The following is a 23607-nucleotide window of genomic DNA, read 5'->3' as shown; positions in this document are numbered from 1 at the left end:
AGACTGTTGAAATGCCCACATATTATTATGCAGTGTCCATTGTTATCAGCCTGGAGTTAACGTGTTAACTGAATCTAGTACACGTTAATGTTCACAACTAAATGAACCTATTAGTGAATAGTGCTCGTCAAGATTGCAAAAATGTGGTTAAAAGAAAAACACCTTTGCGTAAATGGAGTACATCATTAGCCCTACGTGCTCCCAGAGAAGCAGCGAGACACACAAACTCACACGATATCGTGGTGTAGTAATCACCAGGGGCTTGGCGGCAGGAGGAAATCTTCACGCCCAGACTTATCTAAAAGTTAAATAAAGATCAAATAATCGGTTGTGCCCTTACTGGCTTCAAGATTCAGTAGACCTCATTTTAAAATATCGTCAAGTAACTTACATCTTACTGAACGGCTCCCCGCTAGTGAACCTACAGCAGCCCCATCCGCCGCCTGAGTCTGCGAGCGCGGCGTTGATGCCGTGAAATAAAAGTAGGAAGTGGAAAACGCGGAAGGCGTCACTTGCGGTCACCTGACTGGCGTCACAACGTCAGTTTCTTAAAGGCGCCTGTCTATTTACACGCGTGATAGTTTACAAATTCGTGTCAAAACCCGTAGAGTCGTTATGTTCACAATTTAAATTACATAATGTTTATAAAGGCTTCGTAATGTAAGCCTGGCAATTTAAAGTGCAAATTACCAAAAAGTTATCAACCGAGACCCCTTAAAAAAGGTAGCCAATTCGTGTAAAAGGAGGATCATGGAGCATCACTTATCAAAAAAATATATATAATAATGGTGAACAGGCCATGGAGTTTACAAATCAGACGGCCTTGTGTTCACTGTTATATAGATTTGATCCTCTGAAGAGTAAACTAGAACAATTCAAGGAACATATCTCATTTTCTGGAATCTGAGAAAAAGAGAAACAGAAACAATGGAAAAACGTGTCAGAGGAGGGCAAACTTTCAAGAGGGACACATCTCTATCTACGCATTACCGACCCCCACGGGATATCCTCATTGAGACCATGTGTGTGTGTCGAAAGGCGATATATCCACCTTTGTTCCTTTTCGAACAGTGTTCCTTCATTGTTGGAATTTACTTGTTCTATTATTACCCACTTTACATCATTGGGACAGTGGCCATATTCAAGGAAATGGGTGGTCAGTTTCGTAGTATTCCTACCACATCTCATGGTACTGCGATGTTTCCCTATGCGCGTTTTTATTCTCCTGGTGGTCATTCCCACGTATCTGAGACCGCAGGGACCGGTAATCAAGTAGATGACATTACTTGAATTACAATTAGTGTGACCTCTCAAATGCCATTCTTTTCCTTCTTCCAGATGTAGAATTTTTGTTGTTACCGTGAGGTGGCACACACTACACCCCCCACAGGGAAAATGACCAGTGACAGGTGGCAAACCCCAAGCATTCAGTACTGTCTGATCATGTTTTGTCTGGTCAGTTCTAGGGCGGGTGTGTACGAGAGCATCTCGCAAACTCCTTTCTCGTTTATAAGAGAATAGCGGTTTTTGCCAGTTCCGACCATTACTCGTCAGAATTTGCCAATGCTTCCCAATGCAACGACTCACAGCATTAGAAATATTGCTATAAGTCGTCACACAGGTCAGTGGTACTTCAGTCTCAGTCTCTTTGGTGTTGTCTTCCAGCAGAGCCTCCCTATTATTGTTTCTCGCTCTCTTTCGGCTCTTTTGTAGTATTCTCCTAGGGTAACCCCTCTGTATTAGTTTAGTAGTTAGATCTTCTGCTTTAGTGTTAAAATCCATGAGACTACTACAATTTCTACGTACTCGTAGATATTGGCCGAAGGGAAGGTTTTCCCGCAGGGGTCGCGGGTGAAAACTGGAGAAATGAAGGAGGTTGTTTCTACTGGTGGGTTTATAGTAGGTTTTACTCGTTAAATGATCACCAGTTCTTGTCAGGGTAACATCCAGGAAGACAATGGAATTGGGGTCATATTGATGTATGAATCTTAAATGGGGGTCGCAAGTATTCACCCAATCAAAAAAGGATAGGAGACTCTCCTCAGATCCTTTCCAAATTAAAAGCACATCATCAATGTACCTCTGCCACAGGATAACATTGAGAGCGTAGGGGTTGGAATTGGTCAGGATATGAGTCTTCTCAAAGTTGTAAACATACAACCCCGCAATACTAGGGGCAAAAGTACTGCCCATTGAGGTACCAGTCTTCTGCAGATAGAAAGTATCTTTATATTGGAAAAAATTGCGTTTAAGAACCAGAGTAGCGCAATCTATAACAAAAGCCTTTGAAGTGGTATATGACCACGTGGTCTGATCAAGGACATCAGCCAGAACTTTTAGGGTAGCATCTTGTGGGATACATGTGTATAAACTTTCAATGTCTAGGGAGACCAAATAACATGGCTCCTCTGGTAGTTGTACATTAACCGCTTCGATGCTCATGACGAGCTCAGCTAGTCATGAGGCACGGTTGAGCTGTGCTGATGACGAGCTGAGCTCGTCATGAACAATGGTGAATCTGCAAGTGCAGCACCGGAGGGAAAAACCTCTAGCAGCTAAGGTGTTAAGTAACATTGAAAGAAGACTTTTGGTGTCCTTGATATAGGTACTGGTAGATTGGACTATTGGTTTAAAGAAAAAGTCACAATATTTAGAGAGTGGTTCCAACTGGGAACCGATCCCTGACACTATAGGTCTTCCTGGAGGTGGAACCCGATTTTTGTGGGTTTTGGGAAGGGTGTAAAAATAGGAGATTTTCTCCTCCGAGTTAGTCAAAAAATCGGCTTCATGTTTACTGATGTAGCCGTCCCTTTCCGCAGTCGTAACTAGTTCCAGAATTTCATCTTTTAGGAAAAGGGAGGGGTCCTGTTGAAGGACAGTATAGCTGGTGGTATCACCCAGGAGACGCTTGCATTCTTCATCATAGGCAATGGCATCCTGGATGACTATGCCACCCCCCTTGTCGGCACTCTTAATTACAATTTCTGTGTTCTCCTGCAAAGATTTGATAGCCGTGTACTCCCCTGCTTTAAGGTTCTTAAAGGGGGCAGGTTCTGTCAGAGTCTCAACTTCAAGGGATACAGCCTGCTCAAAAGCTATAATGTCAGCAGATACTACGTGCGTGGGGGGAGTGAAATTTGATTTCTTTTTGAAGGTAGTGTCGCTGGACGGAGCTGGGGTTCTGGAGTCTTGTTGCTCGAAAAAAGATTTTAACCTGAGTTTCCTAAAAAACTCACCCAGTTCACATTTTAGTTTAAATCGATCCAGGCGAGGGGTGGGTATAAACCCAAGACCCTTTTCTAAGACAGCAGTCTCATCCGTGGTCAGGACTGTTTTTGACAAGTTTGTTATTAAACTTTTTGATTGCTCGGTCCCGCTCTCTGTTCCTGGGCTTTGCTCCGTGTGTTGTCCCCTACGGATTCTGTTGGACCCCAGTGTACCTGATTCCCTGTTCTCCTCTTCCCCCTTGTCTCTCCGGCCAAAACCTAAAAAAGGCTGCGGATACATGTTTTGCTGGAAGTGTTGGGGTGGGGGGACAAAATGAGTTCAGTAAGATGTAAGTTACTTGACGATATTTTAAAATGAGGTCTACTGAATCTTGAGGCCAGTAAGGGCACAACAGATTATTTGATCTTTATTTAACTTTTAGATAAGTCTGGGTGTGAAGATTTCCTCCTGCCACCAAGCCCCTGGTGATTAGTACACCACAATATCGTGTGAGTTTGTGTGTCTCGCTGCTTCTCTGGGAGCACGTAGGGCTAATGATGTACTCCATTTACGCAAAGGTGTTTTTCTTTTAACCACATTTTTGCAATCTTGACGAGCACTATTCACTAATAGGTTCATTTAGTTGTGAACATTAACGTGTACTAGATTCAGTTAACACGTTAACTCCAGGCTGATAACAATGGACACTGCATAATAATATGTGGGCATTTCAACAGTCTTAATCATGTATATATTGTTGTATTGCATTTGCTTAAGAGTACATATAAGAGCAAATTATGAGGCCATACAATGGTTATGCACATGCACAGAGATGACCAAAACTGAATGATGTTCCTGATACCTTCCACAAGAGCTTACAATTTAGACGCTTTTGTTTGTATGTTTACATTTACAGATTTTTCAAGTCTCCCATAATGAGGAGAGACATTGGGAAGAAATCTCCATAAAGAACTTCGACAAATCAGGTCGTATTAGTTCTTTTTTTGACTCCACAGGTTTGGACACTTTAGGGTGTGTCCACGAGGGAGTAGAATGTTTTTCTGGTCCTGACGAATGCTGAGCTGATTGTATGCTCTTTAGCAGAAACATGTTGACCATTTCTTTGTATTAATATTCTCGTTGCACTATCAATAGGACTTACTGGTTCAAATTTACACAACCACTTATCGGTCCTTATTCTTTTCACTGGTTTTAACAGAGTTAGAGCTACCCTCTCATTAAAATGGTTTGATGAGTAGTCCACACTCTTTTTAAGTCACCTTTTCTCAGTTTCTTTGCAACTATCTGGGACCCAATGAAGACAACTGGCTACCAGCTTTCAGCTGGGGCCTGAGGGTCCTTTTAGTTCTCTCTGAGCACGTGCACTCTATTTTTCCCACTATACTAACAGCCTCCTCTGATGCTAGCAATTCTATAATTTCTCTGAATCTTTAGCTTAGCATCTGGTTCCTGTAATTATTGACACTCTTATGTTGATTGATATATCTGGGGTTAGACTCCGGGGTCTTTCAGGGTCAAGGATGCATTCTTATTACACCCTCAGCGGCACTAGGGCAGCCGGGTGCAGAGTGCTCAGGCCAAATGTTCTACAGTGGGAACCTCCAGTTTGGGGCTGCTCGGTGGGAGCAAAGCTCCTGGTCTTAAGCAAATGGGGGTTCAAGGTAGCACCAAACCTGCACCCTCCGCGGAACTAGGGCAGCCAGGTGCAGGGTGCTAGCTTGTTGTCGGTGCCCTGATACTTTCAATGGGGAGTCTCCGGTTTGCAAATATACTGCAGCAGGCTCGGGAAGGTCTTTTGGGTGCGACCACCATTTGGAGAGGAAAGTTGGGATGCTAGGGGTTGGTTAGACACAGTCGGTTGCGCCACCCAAGGCCATGGGGCGTCGGGTGCAGGTGTGTCTTTTAGGGTCGGATCTTCTTACCAGCTCCTGGTCGTGGTTGGGGGGACCTTCCGGCTTGAGGCTGCAGGTGTCGGCTTGAGGCAGGTCAGGGATCACTGGATATTGGGTCTGGATCGCTGGGGAGACCTCCTCGTGGTGTTGGGTCACTCGAACTCAGGCAGTGGGCAACGGGTGCAGACTTGCGAATTTCGCCAGAGCTGAAGTCTGTCAGTGAACAAATCCGGAGTTCACGGGAGACAAAGTCTTTTCTTTGGAAAGCAGGGCAGGTCCTCTGGATTTTTGAGGTTGCCGGCTGCAGGACACACCAGAGCTTCGCTTCTTCAGGTTCGAGGTGGGGACAGGCCGGCAGGGTGTGGCCAAGTCAGTGCGCGTCTACCTCTTTTTAGCTGGGGCACGGCTGTTCGGTCCTTCTACTATTCTTCTTGTAGTTTCTTGTCTGACGAGGCAAGGTCAAGGGGTGCCCCTAAATATTAGATTTAGGGGTGTTACAGTTAAGTAAAAGGTGGGGACCAATGGGTCCCTTCCTTGGGGTGGGTACACCCCCTAACATGGCACCCTCCAGTGGGAGGAGGGCATATGCCTCACTCTGGTAGGCTGCCCCCCCCCCCCCCCCCCCCCCATCTGCAAGATTGTGCTTCCCGTCGCCTCCACCACCTGATGGGTGGGGTTGACAAAGGTGGGCACACCTCTCTTCCTCACTTGTTTTTCCCGCCAATTCTCTCGCACAAAGTCGGGGTTAGAACCGGTGGGTGCCAGTTCCTGAAAGCAGAAACAGGCCTGGGGAAGCTCACAAAGGCGGCAAGCCTTTGAAGCTTCCCCTTCGTGGACCCTGCCCATCCTGGGGGAGGAGGCTTGGCTCCTCGTCCCAGGATAATGTGCATTGTTACAGAAACATGTCTGTTGGTGGCAGCTGGCAAGCAGCCACTCAGCCTGGACACTAGTGGTAGTTAGTTTTTTAGGTGGCAGCTCTAAGATGCCCTCTGTGTGCGAATTCTTCATTAAATCCCACACTGGCATCAGTGTGGGTTTAATGTGCTGAGAAGTTTGATAGCAAACTTCTCAGTTTTCAGAAAAGCCATTATGCTACTGTGGAGTTCGTAATGGCAAACTCCTAGCACCATATACTCTTAATGGCATTACTGTACTTACAATGTCTAAGGATTGGCTTAGACACTGTAAGGGCACAGGGCTCATGCACCTGTACCCTCACCACTGGTATAGTGCACTCAGCTAAAGGGGTGGCTGATCTATGCCAGGGCAGTGGGTTGTAGGCCTGGCACACAGGGATGTGTGCCATGTCGACTCTTAACTTTGTTCTGCACACAAAATCATGCAGCCTGCAAAGGCAGTGTGTGAGTGTAAAGGTAAAGGGCCTCTAAGGGTGGCACAAAAAGTGCTGCAGCCCTTTGAGGCCTTCCCTGGGTACCTGTGGTACCATTTACCAGGGACTGACCTGTGGCCAGAGAGTGCCAATTAGGTTTGGTCTTCAATGCAGTTTTAGGGAAAGAAAATAGGCCCCGAGTACCTGATTGGCAGGAGCCCAGGGCACACTTAGTCAAAGTACATCAGCAGTTCAGCAAAAAGTGGGGGCAGTCATGCAGAAAGAGGGCACTTTCTCACAATGATCACTTATACCAGACTACTGCTCATCCAGTATTGTGGCTCAGACTGCCCACCAATGCGAGATTACAACAATAAGAAAAGTGGCCCACCTACGGATTCACTACCTTCTATTTGAATGAATGAATGAATACCTTCTTCTATAGCGCATGGCTACTCTTGAGCATCCCAGCGCTGTAAGACCAAGGGAACAGGAAGACACTATTGAAACAAGTGTGTCTTTAAACGCTTCCTGAAAGCGAGATGATTGGACTCATGCCTGATGTTATCTGGGAGTGCGTTCCATTCTTTAGCTGCATGCACAGAGAGCCGGCGGCCACCCATCCGCGCCAGCTTTATCCTGGGAACCACCAGCAAGTTCCGCTGGTTGGATCTCAGAGATCTCACTGATCGATGGCGACAGAAGAGGGGATCCAGAATCGGCGGTCCAGCGCCATAGATGGACTTATGCGCCAAGCACAATGTTTTGAAAGTAATCCTTCCCTTGATGGGCAGCCAGTGGAGGTGTTGAAGTGCGGCTTTCGCTGAGCATCTTTTGGGGACTTTCATGAGCAGCCGAGCGGCACAGTTCTGCACAGATTGCAGAACTTTTATGGTGCCGACTGGAGCTCCCATATAGACGGCGTTTGCATAATCCAGCCGCGACAAGATCAGCGACTGGACCAACAATCGTCTGGCTTCGAATGGCAGGAGGTCTAGGACTTTTTTTAAGACTCTCAACAGCCCGTAGCAGGTTGCAGCTACCTTTTTAGCCTGATAGTGAAAACTAAGGGAGGAATCTAGCCAGATCCCCAGGCTTTTTATGTGAGTCTTGGGTGCTGGGGGGGGGTCCCAGGCAGTGAGGCCACCAAGGGTCCAAATTAATTGGGGCTTTGTAGCCCAGAAGCATAATGTCAGTTTTAGTCCCATTTAGCTTCAAACAGGAGGAGGTCATCCATTCCAGAACTTTGGTGAGACACGGGGTCAGATTATTGATCCCCTGATTTAGGGCATCGTTCCTCACCAGGGATACAACCAGCTGCGTGTCATCGGCGTAGGTAACAAGTTGGATTCCCCAGGGAAGAACCACCTCAGCCAAAGGTCTCATATAGATATTAAATAGAGTGGGGCTGAGGGAAGATCCCTGGGGAACGCCATGATTCAATTGCAGCTGGCTGGATGACACCTCTCCCTCAAAGACGGAAAAGCTTCTTTCTGATAGAAAAGAATGGAGCCATTTGATGGCATTTGATGCAACAACCATGCAAATAAGGTTATTGTCCACGTGTTATCTGCTTCCTCCAATAGTGCGTTCTAAAGGAAGCCAACCGTACTACTTTTGAAGATTCCACAGGACTGAGACATAGAACCTCAAGCATTACTGGTATCGATGCATACTAAGGCTCCTATACACTATAGAAGGTAGTGAGCCCGGAGGTGGGCCACTTTTCTACTTATTGTGATCTCACGTAGGTGGACAGTCTGTACTTTGAATAGGAGTACCACAAGACTTTTGTTTGGAGCTAAAACATTCTACCTTCAGAAATGGAAACAAAGACCATATACTTGAAGTTGGTTGGTCCCACTGGAGCTTTGAAGATTTCTTGCTGAAAAATTTCCAAGTCCCAAAGCAGAATGGAACTGTGTCATTTTTTTCAGGGGCAGGGAGACCTTTGAATAGGACAAAGCTGAACTCCAATCTGACACTGTGGAACTGAAAGTCCAATTTTTTTTCTGGTGAGTCTTCTGGTGTCCAAACAATAATGGCAGTATACTTTTAAGGCCACAGGACCTCCGGGGAGGGTACCTAGAGACTCTCGGGGTGTCAAGCAGAGGCCATCAGCAGCCTAGTCCAGGTCCAGTTCCCACTAGTCAGCTGGACCCTTCATGGAAAAGGCCTCTATCTGTGTCTCTGTAGCCACATTGGTTTGTCCTGAGAAACAAAAGGAGCAGGTCCAGTTCACTCACGGGTTCATCGTAGGCCACAGAGAGAAAGTATAATCCTCTTCTGATCTTCCACATGTCCAGTAAGTGCTCTCAGAGGGCGCCCTGGAGTAGAACAATTATGCCTGGTCTCACCTAGAGGATAGGGTGACTCCTGGGCACTCCCCAACTACTGGGGCATAAGTTCCTGGGGGCAGCCCTATCCAGTTTGTCCTTCTGCAAACAGCTTAAAGGTTCCCCTCACTCCCAAAATTCAAGATGGAGAAACCCTTTCTCCCTTATGCATAGTCTGTGTGGACAGGGTAAAGAGCAGTAACCTCCTTGTGCCCAATCAAAACCAGTTCTGTGGCTGGCGCTCCTACCATCGAGTTTGCTGCCAACCTGGCTAGGAAAGGCGAAGACTGCTTCTCGCAGGTCTATTCTTACATTTACTTGTGAAAAGGCAGATCCCTTCTTCAAGTTAATGAAGTCCATGGGTACACCTTAACTTGTGTTCCAGCAAGGAGAAGAAAATGAATACCCACACCCAAGCCTTTGCCTATTTTCTGGGAGAAGTTTTCACAACTCATTTAGGCCAAGAAGAGGCTGAGCAGCAGCTGAAGAGCCAATGTATATTAGCCTCCAGTGCTCTCCGACAGGCTAAAATTAATTTTCTAAAATTTAAAATTCCAGTTTCTTTAATACAAAACCTTATTCACCAATAGAATGGATTGTTATTAAATATAAAATAAATCTTCGAATGGGGTCTGTAGCTGGTACAGGTCAAAACTTATAATTAAAGTGCATAATCTATACTTTGACTTTTCATGTGCTCCAGTTACAGTAAAATATGATTTACCCTGCCTTGTGGGCAGCAATGCGTATTTAGGGGGTCAATATTCAACATCTACTGGTGAAAAGAGTTATTTTGACAGGTCTGTGTAGCAGGATTCAAGCTGCTGCAGTCAGTTTACACAGGGTAGGCTGAAGCCATGGTTTCACGGACACTGTAGTGGATGGCACATTGGGTGCTCTAGTTCACTGGTTGCATTAGACTTTTCAGGTGACGAGTGTTGTTCTACAATAAATACTAGGGCCTTTAAGAAAGTTATCTCTGACATTCAAGGTTACGCCAATTTCAACATGATTGAAGCACAGGCACTTTACACCCATTTAGCATGGGTAAAGTAGTTCCAATATCAGCAAAATAGATACTGTAAAAATTGGTGGGACATTATGCAAACAATGTTCATTTACTAAACTGGGGTACCCCTTATTCTGGCAATATCAGGGTCAGAACCAAGAGACTATGGTGCCTCTTCTGACATGTACGACATGGAAGAGGACCTAGGTCTGAATCAGGATGGATGACGACTGATTACACTTTTGTGATTACAGAAGACAACATCAGTCGAGATTAAGAGATTTAGTGTCTGAGATTGGTATCCATGCCAGATTTTCTTTGAGCACTTGTGGCGTCTGTACCAGCGTCAATTTAGAAGAGGTAGACTAACATCTCAGAACCAGCATGAAAGTCTGTACTTGCGTCGGTACGCGGTCTGTAAACGGTCCCAAAAGGTCTGACGGCACAGAGGATAGATCAGGGGTGGGAACCAGACTGGGGGGTTAGAGTGGTTCCTTGGAGACTGAAGGAACAGTAGAGGATGCAGGAAGCAGACCAAAAATTTGGAGTGTGGTCTCTTTGAGAGATTTAATTTTCTGTGGTGTTGGCGATGGTCCAGAAAACTCTGGCACACTAATATCAGTTAAGGAATTGGGTCCGTGATTGGACACCCAGAAGGTATACGACTGACAAAGTGATGAACTTGTGCTTTTTCGTTAGAGACAGAAGGGCAGCATGGTGTCAAGTCTATTTGCTTTTTTCATGTTTGCGCTTGGACTTTGATTTCAACCTAACAGAAGACTTAAGAGTGCAAAGTTGACCACTCAAAGGAATGGCATCAGGAACCAGACAGTGTCTGTACCTACGCCTTGTTGTGGGAGCTAGACTTATGTGAAGGACACAACTTTTTTTTGTGTCTTGCTGAATACAGCTTTATCTTCTGGTAACAGATCACCTTCGGGTGCATGGGGGTACATTTATAGTACGATTTTGAGTTGGGACTATGCCAGAAACCAGAAACACACCTTATGCGGCTCAATGACTGACATCTGTTTTCGGCAGTCGCAGCATGGTTTGAAACCTGTTGTTTTGGGTGTGGACATTCTACCCTAGCACTCTAGACTTCAATTTAGGAGTTGTCAAAAAACCTAACAAGATTGGGAACGCAGCATTGCATCAGAAGGTGTGGAAAACTAAAGATGTTAGCCTGCAGACCTGACACCTACGTGGGGTCCGCTTCATCACTTCCACAGCGGTATGCAGCCAATGCGGACCTGCAGGGCAGCACCTGGTAGCTGGCAGAAGCACTGCCGATGAAAGGTTTCTGGATCCAGTCTGGTGCCTTAGGAAATATTCTATGATGAGGCATCTACGGTTTGAAGCATCTATAGAAATTATTTTTTATAGCAGTGATGGTGTGCACAAAACAAGCTATGTATTTTACATTCATCATGCACAATTAAGCAATTTCACTGTAGTAGTAGCTATAATTATGCAAACCATTGCAAAATATTTACCTTTGATCTTGTTTTGCCATTTTCGTCTTGGGAAGACATATCTTTAATCGCCTCAGGTGGCATGTAATTCACGGTCCCAACCTGAAAGAAAACAGTTTTAAGATATTTTATAAATAGAAACCCAGCAGAAATATAAAGTTTAAACAGCAAGAAAATTTGCAGCCAAATGCTGATGCCTATTTAGCAATATTCTATGATACCAGCAAACACTGTTTACTTCTCACAAAAAAGGGACAAGTTATTTTCTATTGTAACTCTTATCTCAAATGTTAATTTTTGTCTGATACAAATCATTGGGGTCGAAACAACCAAACATTAGGAATGCACAAGTTACTACTTGTGTAACGATATATCTGTAAGAGACATTAGTTAGTGATAGATTCCTTACCTTAGAATATCCCCAGGCGTCAGACTGGATCCGGAAACTTTTGCGTAGCAGTACCCTTGCGCGTGGGTAGGCGTTGTCTGCGGCTTTGCGTCCGTCGTCGGCGCCGTGATGACGTTGTCGGAGTACTTAGACGCCGCCTCCGCGTGCTGACGTCAGTTCTTAGACACAGCTTTTCCGCGCCAGAAGCGCAGAGCCATGCCAAAAACCAACACTGGTGCCATGAAACTAGGGTCCTGAAAGGGGATGACCTTAACCCTAGATATCGGTTCGCAGAACGGGGAGGATGGGTGGGTCGGTAAGGAATCTATCACTAACTAATGTCTCTTACAGATATATCGTTACACAAGTAGTAACTTGAGCATCTGAAAGAGACACGTTAGTGATAGATTCCTTACCTTAGAATAGATACCCCAGCAATACCAACCCCGTGGTGGTGGGTCTGCAAACCAATAATCACACCAGAAAGTCCTGGAGGACGGAACGGCCAAAGTAGCCATCCCTCTGGACTTGACTGTCAAGGCAATAATGACGTGCAAACGTGTGCAGCGAGGCCCACGTAGCCGCCTGACAAATGTCCTGCTAGGGCACACCTCGGCCCAAGGCAGTTGTAGTGGCCGTGGCCAGAGTGGAATGAGCCCTCAGCCCAACAGGGGGTTCTTCTTAGCCAAGGAGTAACACGCCTGGATGCACAAGATGATCCACCGGGAGATGGTCGGCTTGTGCACCGCTTTCCCTTTCTTAGTGCCCGCGTATCCAACAAAGAGTTGATCATCCACCCGGAACTGTTGTGTGCGATTCAAATAAAAGGAGAGCGCACGTTTTGGTTCCAGACGGTGGAGCCTCTCTTCCTCTCTCGAGGGGTGCGGAGGCGGAAAGAAGGTGGGCAAGGTGATGGATTGCCCAATGTGGAAGGCCGTGACTACCTTGGGTAGGAAGGAGGGCCTGGTTCGTAAAACAACCTTGTCCGGATGGACTGAAAGGAAAGGAGGCTTACAAGACAGACGCCTGGCTGCCAGAATGATGTTACAGACTTCAGGAGGCAAGTCAAATGGCCTCAACTGTCGCAGCTCAATCTCCAAGCATGGAGGTGGAGACTGGACAGGTTCGGGTGGAGGACCGTCCCCTGCTGCTGCGACAGAAGGTCCTCCTGAAGAGGCAGACGAACCGGGGGATCGACTGACATACTGAGTAGCTCGGGATACCAGTACCTTCGTGCCCAGTCCGGAGCCACAAGGATGACTTGTGCCCGGTCACGCTTGATCTTCAGCACTCTGGGCAGAAGTGGTATAGGCGGAAAGGTGTACAACAGACCGCAACTCCACTCGCGACGAAAAGCGCCTCCGAGCGAGTGCCGCCTTGGAAATTCCAACGCGCAGAACTGATGACATTGCGCGTTCTCTTCGGTGGCTAATAGATCTAACCAAGGCTCTCCCCACTGCAGAAAGAGACCTTGCCCCACGTCCGAGTTCAGACGCCATTTGTGATCCATCATGCACCGGCGGCTGAGTTCGTCCGCCCTGGCGTTCAGAGAACTTGCCAGGTGTTGAACCATCAGAGACACGCCCTGATGTTCCAGCCATTGCCAGAGGCGCAGAGCCTCCTGGCAGAGGGTCCACGACCCCACCCCGCCCTGTTTGTTGCAGTACCACATGGCGGTGGTGTTGTCCGTGAACACCGGCACTACACTCCCTCGGACAGACGGGAGGAATGCCTTCAGTGCTAGACGAATCGCCCGTAGCTCCAAAAGGTTGATATGAAGCCGGGACTCCGCCGGAGACCAGAGGCCTCTGATCTCCGCCTATCCCATGTGGCCTCCCCAGCCCCGGAGGGACGCGTCCGTCACAACTACGTGCTCCGGTTGGGGAAGGGAGAGGGATCTGCCGTTGACCCAATCGCGGTCCGTGAGCCACCACTGCAGCTGTCTTGCAGTGCCCTCCGAGATCAGGACAGAGTCGGACAGGTTGCCCTGATGCTGGGCCCACTGAAACTTCAGGTCCCACTGCAGAGCCCGCATCCGCCACCGAGCGTGATGCACCAGAAGGATGCAGGAGGCCATCAGCCCCAGAAGCTGCAGCGTCAACCTGACCGAAACTCGGAATAAAGGCCGGAAGATTGGAATCAGGGCCTGTAAATCCCGAACTCACTGTTCGGGCGGGTAAACCCGAAACTGCGCCGAGTCGAGAACCGCTCCGATGAAAACAAGCTTCTGAGAGGGACACAGGTGTGACTTCGGCACATTGATGGAAAATCCCAGCTGGTGCAGGAGATCCGCCGTAGTCTGGAGGTGGCTGACTACTGTCTGGGGCGAGCCCGCCTTCAACAACCAGTCTTCGAGGTAGAGGAAGACTAAGGCCCCCAACCTGCGCAGATGAGCTGCGACCACCGCCATCACCTTCGTGAACACCCGTGGGGCGCTGGTAAGGCCGAAGGGGAGCACGGTAAACTGAAAGTGCTCGTGGCCTACCGTGAACCGCAGGTAACGCCGGTGGGCCGGCAGGACGGGGATGTGGAAATACGCGTCCTGCAAGTCCAACGCTACCATCCAGTCCCCTGGGTCTAGGGCAGCTAAAACCTGAGCCGGAGTCAGCATTTTGAACTTCTCCTTCCGGAGGAAGCCGTTGACGTTCCTCAGATCCAAGATAGGGCGCAGGCCCCCTTTGCCCTTCTTGGGTACCAGAAAGTAGTGGGAGTAGCAACCACGTCCTACTTCCGGCCCAGGAACGAGCTCGATGGCCCCCTTGGCCAAGAGGGCCGAAACTTCCTCCTGCAGGAGCTGCAAGTGATCCCCCGATATGCGGTGGTGTTGCGGTGGCATGGCTTGAGGAGTCGTCTCGAAGGGGAGGGAGTAGCCCCTCCGGACGATCTGCAGCACCCACCTGTCGAAGTGACAGTGCGCCAGTGAGAGTGGTGATGGCGAACCCTGCCTCCCACTGGCGTCACATGGGCCAAAAAGCACGGACTAGGAGGGTTTAGAGGTGGATGCTGCGGGGGCAGATGTGGACTGACTCCGCCTGTTTCCCCGACCGCCTCCGCAGCGGTTTCCACGGCCGCCGCAGCTGGACGACAGTCTGCGGCGAGTGGCTGGCGGCACGTGTGGGGATGCCCCTTCCCTGGCCACGAAAGGAGCGAAAGGCACCCGTTTGCTGGTGTGGGGCCGAGAGGCCCAAGGACTTGGCCGTAGTCCTGGAGTTCTCAAAGCGCTCAAGTGCGTGGTCTGCCTTGTCGCCAAAGAAGCAACGGCCATCGAACGGCATGTCCATCAGAGTGTTCTGGACATCTGCCGAAAAAATTGGCGGATCTCAGCCAGGCGTGGCGTCTCACCGCCACTGTCGTAGCCATCGCTCTTGTATCAAAAAAGGGGGAAGCAAAGACTGGACAATTTTTAACGGGGTCCAATGTACATGTCCCAGAAAGTCTAAACAACAGAAAGTACAGAGTTCCCCGGGAAAAGTCAACTAAATGACTAACACTAACCTCTCTCTCATAGAGTTAAACAGAAAAAGTGAATGTTGTGAACCCTTTACGGAATTAGGGATACCTCACACAGGTCAACGGTTGGACGACTATTGTCATCCCACCCGATGATCGTCCAGCGTCATCATCGGTATCCTGCCCCTGCGACAGACTGGCGGTGCAATGCCTGTCGGGCAACAACGGATGCTGCACTTTGGCGGGGATCTTTTATTCCTTAGCCAAAGGGTGTGTGGGTGTGAGGGGCCTAAAAAAGTGCAATAGTGAGCGTGAGTGTAGTCTAAAAAAAGTCAGTAGAGTCCATAGGGCGAAATTTTAATGGCATGGCTCACTGCTTTATTAAAAGGAACGTTAAGGGGTATTGAGGCGAGACAATTAAAGTAATCGAGCCTCATTCAACCCTTAGTGAACGTGTGGTCAACATGTTTCTTGCCACTAAGGCAATTCATCAGGACCAAAAAAGTGCTCATATAATTGCTGTTGATCCCTCAGTGATCAGAGGAATCGAGTATACGACCTGGTGTGTGTCGTAGGGCAATCCTTCGTCCAGTCCCTCCCCGGAACTAGGCAGGAAAAAGAAGAAGAAGAGTACAGTCAATAATATGTCTGTGTATCCCGGCCATCATAAGATGCAAAGATTACATGCTGGTTATGCACTACGGGGTATAGACGGGTATATGAAGACCCCATCATGGAGTGACATTCGAGTGAGAGAGAAGGTTAGAAGATAGTGTGAACGAGGAATTACCGCGTTCTATATGTGCAAACAGTGCTCATTGAATAGGCATGCGACATGTGTGCCCTGGAATTGGCATGCACAGTAGTTTATACATGTATCGTATGCCGTAACATGCCATGCGTTTGTTTCTGTGTAATACAGACAACTGTGAGTGTGCGCATTCACACACGAAAAATACAATTATTTCGAGACAACAGGAAAGGAGAGAACCATATTATCACTCTGGCTCATGGATAAATGGCAACCGCAGATTAGCGCCAGTGTGGTAGAGAGTCCTTATCGTGAGTCACCTAACTCGCTGGGAAAACGGTAACAATGCAATCCTTACCCGCAGTCCCCGGGTTGGAAATCCCTCAAGCTGACCTGGTGGGGCCAGAACTGGGTGTAAAGTACCTAGAACGAGTAAACAGCACCGCCGAGTCAGGGAGTTATTTAGCGGCGCGGCTTACCGTCTACTGTAGTACCGCATGGATCCTCGACACGGCGATCAGGAAGAAACGCTCGCGGAGGTCCTTGCGTGAATCAGTGCGCCTTACCTTGTCAGTTGCTGGCAGAGGGCGTCTAGTCACCTACCCCTCCCACATCGGTGTAACCGCAGGACAGCCGGTGAAACCGTGAAGTACCGCTGCCTCAGATGAGAACGGGAAGCGCGGGCACCGTGGAGGCGTGTCCAAGGCGTGTTGCTAGGCAACGGGACGCCGATGTGAAAAGCGATGATTACCCCAGATGGCAGAAAGGGTAAAAGGTGGGCGCCATCTTGGAACGGGGAGGTAGTTTACTAGATGGCAAAAATGATTGCTAGGGAAGGGGCAATAAGTTCGTACACAGAGCTCTCTGGCGCCGTCTCAAAACGGGAGGATAGTGTACTAACTGGCATTGGAGATACCTGGGATAAGGACAATAAGTCCAGGTACTGAGCTATCTGGCTAGCAATGTCCAAGGCACCGCATCATTGAGACCAAGTTCGTCGGTGTGCAGACGATGGACCCATCTCTGCTCCAATCTGAAGAGAGCTTGTTGGTTCATTCCAGGTTGACACTCGAGGACAGTCCAACGTATGTTCTCAGTAGAGTGGTTGTGTTCTTTACAATGGTCGTATAGTCTTGTATGTGTCTTTACACAACGGATATTACTATTGTGCTCCATGATGCGCTGTTTCACAGGGCGCTTCGTCATCCCAATATAGAGCATCCTACAGGGGCACACAAGGACATAGATACACCTTGAGCTGTTACAATTGGTATGTTTATTTAGGGTCCAGGTAAAGTCCCCTTGCAGTTCGATGGTTTTCCCCTGGATAGTTTGGGGGCATACTACACAGGAGCCACATCTGTAATGTCCAGTGACTGGTGGGAGATCCCATAAGGTCTTGACCGGTCGAGTGCTCGATTTTTTCGGGCGGGTGTGGATCAGCGTGTCTTTCAGGTTCGCTGTTCTCTTGAATGCAAAACGTGGCCGCGACAGTTCCATCCCTGCGGAATTTAGGATCCCCCAGTGTGAGGTCACAGTCTTTTTGATGAACGTTGAGTGCCTGGTGTAGGATGTAACACAAGTAATAGTGTCATCTTGCTCTTTTGGGTGAACTTCGAGTAAGGCCTCTCTGTTGTTATTCAAGGCTCTTTTGAATGATTTCTTCAACAGTCGTGTGGGGTATCCCCTATCCTGGAGCTTGTGTTGCAGAATCTGAGCCTCTTGTTTGAAGTATTGGACAGAGCTACAGTTTCTCCGTATGCGGAGGAATTGCCCGAAGGGCAGATTATCCCTCAGGGCTTTTGTGTGGTAGCTTTGATAGAGGAGTAAACTGTTTCTGTCAGAGAGTGAGGTTCTCTCGGTATGGATTGTGCTCTGGAGGGTAGATATGATTCTTTTCGAACGAGGCCATGTAAATACATGCCAAGCTCGGCGCGAATGTCGAGCCCATAGAGGTCCCACGGACCTGATGGTACAACTGGGATTCATATCTGAAGAAATTTTCAGTGAGGGCAATATGGGCTAGCTCCATAATGAATGCTATTGGTGTTGGAGACAGCCATTCTTCTTCTCGCATCAATGAGTCGACTGCTTCAAGGGTGGCTTGTTGTGGAATATTAGTATACAACGCCTCCACGTCAAGGGTTAGAAGCAGGTCGATGTCTTCTCTCCCATCGATATCAGCGATAAGGCGGAGGACGTCTCTGGTATCTTGTAAGTAAGATGGAATTTGTTTCACAAAAGGTTGGAAAAAGGCATCGCAAAATTGGGATAGAGGCTCTAACACTGACCCGATGCCGGAGACGATAGGTCTCCCGGGGACTGGAGAAATACCCTTGTGTATTTTTGGAAGGGTATAAAAATAAGGTGTGACAGGGTCCAGTGTCACCAAGAAATCTGCTTCCTTCTTACTTATCCACTCATTCGTCTCAGCCTCAATGACAAGACCCATAATGGTCGTGGAGAGCCGTTTGGTGGGGTCCTCCATGAGTGGTCTATAATGTGTCGTGTTTGCCAGTTGTCTCCTGCATTCGCGATCATAATCCTCGTAGTTTTGTATGACCGTGGCTCCCCCTTTGTCTGCCTGCTTGATGATGGACTCATCCCTGCCCAGACTGTTGGATGCTAGTCTTTCTGCAGTAGATAGATTATGGAAGGGTTTGGTGGTTGGTTTGTTCCGCAGGCTCCTAAGCACCGCCCGCTCAAAGGTTAAGACTTCTGGCGGTACCATCCCATCAGTGGGGGTGAAGGTGGAAGGCTTTTTTAGGCCTGTGTCTTGACTCGGAAGTTCAGGTTGGTTCTCGAAAAAGGCACGAAGGCGTATCTTCCTGAAGAATTGTTTAAGCTCAATCATCTCTTGGAAGGTATCAGGGGTTGGGGTGGGGACAAATCCAAGTCCCTTCTCCAAGACTTTCTTCTCCGTTGGTGAAAGAGTTCTGTTCGATAAATTGACGATCAAACTAATCTCCCTCTGGATGTCGTGCTCCTGGTCTCCATCGCAGTCGGTACTGGTGTCTGGTCCTGCCATTGTACTCCTTTCTGCCCGCCTCGCTTTCGCCCTCTTCCTCTGCCCCAACCTCTGCCTTGAAAAGGTGGCGGATTAAGGACCTTTTCACTAACATGGAGGATATCCCGGGTCTTAGCTTCAATGAGGACACCATAGCCGAGGCATTAAGAACAACGCCATCAATTCTTACCAATCCTCCGGTCTCGACATCTGGTGCATCCTCCGATGAATGGACCACACTGACGGAGATGAAGAAGGAACTTATTAGAATCACCATTCATGGGATCATGATGACCGAATACTTGAGAAGTAACATAGCACCGCAAGGCCTAATTGTCAACATAATCCCAAGACTTTTTCTGGATGATAAACGGTTTAAAGTAGATTGGTGCCAAGTATCTTGGAAGTGCACCAAGGACCTACTTTTTTTGATTAGCCAAACAGCAAAACGCCTTTCCGATGCACTACAAGAGAAAATCTCAGCCCTGGAAGCCACCATGAAAAACGCAATATCTAAGAATAACAAGACAGCCTTCACGACCAAATTATCGGAGATCAACCAAGAAATGGCTGACCACCATGAGTTTTTACTCAAACAAAAGACAACAAAACTTGAAAAGGATATTGCTAAATTTGCGAAAGAAAAAGTATATCCCTACCTGAAGGATGACTTCAAAGGGAAAAAGAACAACTATTCATCTGATGAGAACTCAGGTAGTGATAACAGACGCGGATCGACAAGCAGTGATTCCAGTGGTGGCTATTCTTCTAAGAACCCTCGACCACCGCGTACATGGCAACAAGGCTACCATCAAGGCCCAGTATTCCACGGACCACCCCATATGGCACCTCCATGGCAATACCCCTTCTACCCACAGGGCCCCCCGCAATTCTACCCCCTTAATCCGCCACCTTTTCAAGGCAGAGGTTGGGGCAGAGGAAGAGGGCGAAAGCGAGGCGGGCAGAAAGGAGTACAATGGCAGGACCAGACACCAGTACCGACTGCAATGGAGACCAGGAGCACGACATCCAGAGGGAGACGAGTTTGATCGTCAATTTATCGAACAGAACTCTTTCACCAACGGAGAAGAAAGTCTTGGAGAAGGGACTTGGATGTGTCCCCACCCCAACCCCTGATACCTTCCAAGAGATGATTGAGCTTAAACAATTCTTCAGGAAGATACGCCTTCGTGCCTTTTTCGAGAACCAACCTGAACTTCCGAGTCAAGACACAGGTCTAAAAAAGCCTTCCACCTTCACCCCCGCTGATGGGATGGTACCGCCAGAAGTCTTAACCTTTGAGCGGGCGGTGCTTAGGAGCCTGCGGAACAAACCAACCACCAAACCCTTCCATAATCTATCTACTGCAGAAAGACTAGCATCCAACAGTCTGGGCAGGGATGAGTCCATCATCATCAAGCAGGCAGACAAAGGGGGAGCCACGGTCATACAAAACTACGAGGATTATGATCGCGAATGCAGGAGACAACTGGCAAACAACACATTATAGACCACTCATGGAGGACCCCACCAAACGGCTCCCCACGACCATTATGGGTCTTGTCATTGAGGCTGAGACGAATGAGTGGATAAGTAAGAAGGAAGCAGATTTCTTGGTGACACTGGACCCTGTCACACCTTATTTTTATACCCTTCCAAAAATACACAAGGGTATTTCTCCAGTCCCCGGGAGACCTATCGTCTCCGGCATCGGGTCAGTGTTAGAGCCTCTATCCCAATTTTGCGATGCCTTTTTCCAACCTTTTGTGAAACAAATTCCATCTTACTTACAAGATACCAGAGACGTCCTCCGCCTTATCGCTGATATCGATGGGAGAGAAGACATCGACCTGCTTCTAACCCTTGACGTGGAGGCGTTGTATACTAATATTCCACAACAAGCCACCCTTGAAGCAGTCGACTCATTGATGCGAGAAGAAGAATGGCTGTCTCCAACACCAATAGCCTTCATTATGGAGCTAGCCCATATTGCCCTCACTGAAAATTTCTTCAGATATGAATCCCAGTTGTACCATCAGGTCCGTGGGACCTCTATGGGCTCGACATTCGCGCCGAGCTTGGCATGTATTTACATGGCCTCGTTCGAAAAGAATCATATCTACCCTCCAGAGCACAATCCATACCGAGAGAACCTCACTCTCTGGCGTCGTTACATCGATGACATTTTGATTTTCTGGAAAGGGGACCGACTCAGTTGCGAGGCCTTTTGCGAGTGGATTAACCAACAAGACCCATTCTTGAAGTTTACTGGCACTATCTCCGAAACATCGATACCATTTCTTGATCTAACCATTTGTTTAGAACCGGCAACAATCAGCACTTCCCTCTTCAAAAAGGACACTGACAGAAACAGTTTACTCCTCTATCAAAGCTACCACACAAAAGCCCTGAGGGATAATCTGCCCTTTGGGCAATTCCTCCGCATACGGAGAAACTGTAGCTCTGTCCAAAACTTCAAACAAGAGGCTCAGATTCTGCAACACAAGCTCCAGGATAGGGGATACCCCACACGACTGTTGAAGAAATCATTCAAAAGAGCCTTGAATAACAACAGAGAGGCCTTACTCGAAGTTCACCCAAAAGAGCAAGATTACACTATTACTTGTGTTACATCCTACACCAGGCACTCAACGTTCATCAAAAAGACTGTGACCTCACACTGGGGGATCCTAAATTCCGCAGGGATGGAACTGTCGCGGCCACGTTTTGCATTCAAGAGAACAGCGAACCTGAAAGACACGCTGATCCACACCCGCCCGAAAAAATCGAGCACTCGACCGGTCAAGACCTTATGGGATCTCCCACCAGTCACTGGACATTACAGATGTGGCTCCTGTGTAGTATGCCCCCAAACTATCCAGGGGAAAACCATTGAACTTCAAGGGGAATTTACCAGGACCATAAATAAACATACCAATTGTAACAGCTCAAGGTGTATCTATGTCCTTGTGTGCCCCTGTAGGATGCTCTATATTGGGATGACGATGCGCCCTGTGAAACAGCGCATCATGGAGCACAATAGTAATATCCGTTGTGTAAAGACACATACAAGACTATACGACCATTGTAAAGAACACAACCACTCTACTGAGAACATACGTTGGACTGTCCTCGAGTGTCAACCTGGAATGAACCAACAAGCTCTCTTCAGATTGGAGCAGAGATGGGTCCATTGTCTGCACACCGACGAACTTGGTCTCAATGATGCGGTGCCTTGGACATTGCTAGCCAGATAGCTCAGTACCTGGACTTGTTGTCCTTATCCCAGTTATCTCCAATGCCAGTTAGTACACTATCCTCCCGTTTTGAGACGGCGCCAGAGAGCTCTGTGTACGAACTTATTGCCCCTTCCCTAGCAATCATTTTTGCCATCTAGTAAACTACCTCCCCGTTCCAAGATGGCGCCCACCTTTTACCCTTTCTGCCATCTGGGGTAATCATCGCTTTTCACATCGGCGTCCCGTTGCCTAGCAACACGCCTTGGACACGCCTCCACGGTGCCCGCGCTTCCCGTTCTCATCTGAGGCAGCGGCACTTCACGGTTTCACCGGCTGTCCTGCGGTTACACCGATGTGGGAGGGGTAGGTGACTAGACGCCCTCTGCCAGCAACTGACAAGGTAAGGCGCACTGATTCACGCAAGGACCTCCGCGAGCGTTTCTTCCTGATCGCCGTGTCGAGGATCCATGCGGTACTACAGTAGACGGTAAGCCGCGCCGCTAAATAACTCCCTGACTCGGCGGTGCTGTTTACTCGTTCTAGGTACTTTACACCCAGTTCTGGCCCCACCAGGTCAGCTTGAGGGATTTCCAACCCGGGGACTGCGGGTAAGGATTGCATTGTTACCGTTTTCCCAGCGAGTTAGGTGACTCACGATAAGGACTCTCTACCACACTGGCGCTAATCTGCGGTTGCCATTTATCCATGAGCCAGAGTGATAATATGGTTCTCTCCTTTCCTGTTGTCTCGAAATAATTTTATTTTTCGTGTGTGAATGCGCACACTCACAGTTGTCTGTATTACACAGAAACAAACGCATGGCATGTTACGGCATACGATACATGTATAAACTACTGTGCATGCCAATTCCAGGGCACACATGTTGCATGCCTATTCAATGAGCACTGTTTGCACATATAGAACGCGGTAATTCCTCGTTCACACTATCTTCTAACCTTCTCTCTTTCTCGAATGTCACTCCATGATGGGGTCTTCATATACCCGTCTATACCCCGTAGTGCATCACCAGCATGTAATCTTTGCATCTTATGATGGCCAGGATACACAGACATATTATTGACTGTACTCTTCTTCTTCTTCTTTTTCCTGCCTAGTTCCGGGGAGGGACTGGACGAAGGATTGCCCTACGACACACACCAGGTCGTATACTCGATTCCTCTGATCACTGAGGGATCAACAGCAATTATATGAGCACTTTTTTGGTCCTGATGAATTGCCTTAGTGGCAAGAAACATGTTGACCACACGTTCACTAAGGGTTGAATGAGGCTCGATTACTTTAATTGTCTCGCCTCAATACCCCTTAACGTTCCTTTTAATAAAGCAGTGACCCATGCCATTAAAATTTCGCCCTATGGACTCTACTGACTTTTTTTAGACTACACTCACGCTCACTATTGCACTTTTTTAGGCCCCTCACACCCACACACCCTTTGGCTAAGGAATAAAAGATCCCCGCCAAAGTGCAGCATCCGTTGTTGC

General features: G+C 48.1%; 1 protein-coding gene across 2 annotated transcripts in view; it reads right to left on the bottom strand.

Moving 5' to 3' along the window:
• The window catches only part of TTK (TTK protein kinase), an 848854-nt gene that overhangs the window by 237208 nt on the left and 588039 nt on the right, over nucleotides 1-23607 (bottom strand). For both annotated transcript variants that reach the window (XM_086926546.1, XM_086926547.1), the window contains exon 18: nucleotides 11292-11372. In XM_086926546.1, the coding sequence (XP_086782672.1) occupies nucleotides 11292-11372 (81 nt within the window). The remainder of the gene's footprint in view (nucleotides 1-11291; nucleotides 11373-23607) is intronic.

The sequence above is a fragment of the Lissotriton vulgaris genome, chromosome 6 (assembly GCF_964263255.1).
Source record: "Lissotriton vulgaris chromosome 6, aLisVul1.2, whole genome shotgun sequence".
NCBI lineage: Eukaryota > Metazoa > Chordata > Amphibia > Caudata > Salamandridae > Lissotriton > Lissotriton vulgaris.
The sequence above is the reverse complement of the archived record's forward strand: the minus strand, read 5'-3'. Positions and strand labels throughout refer to the sequence as shown.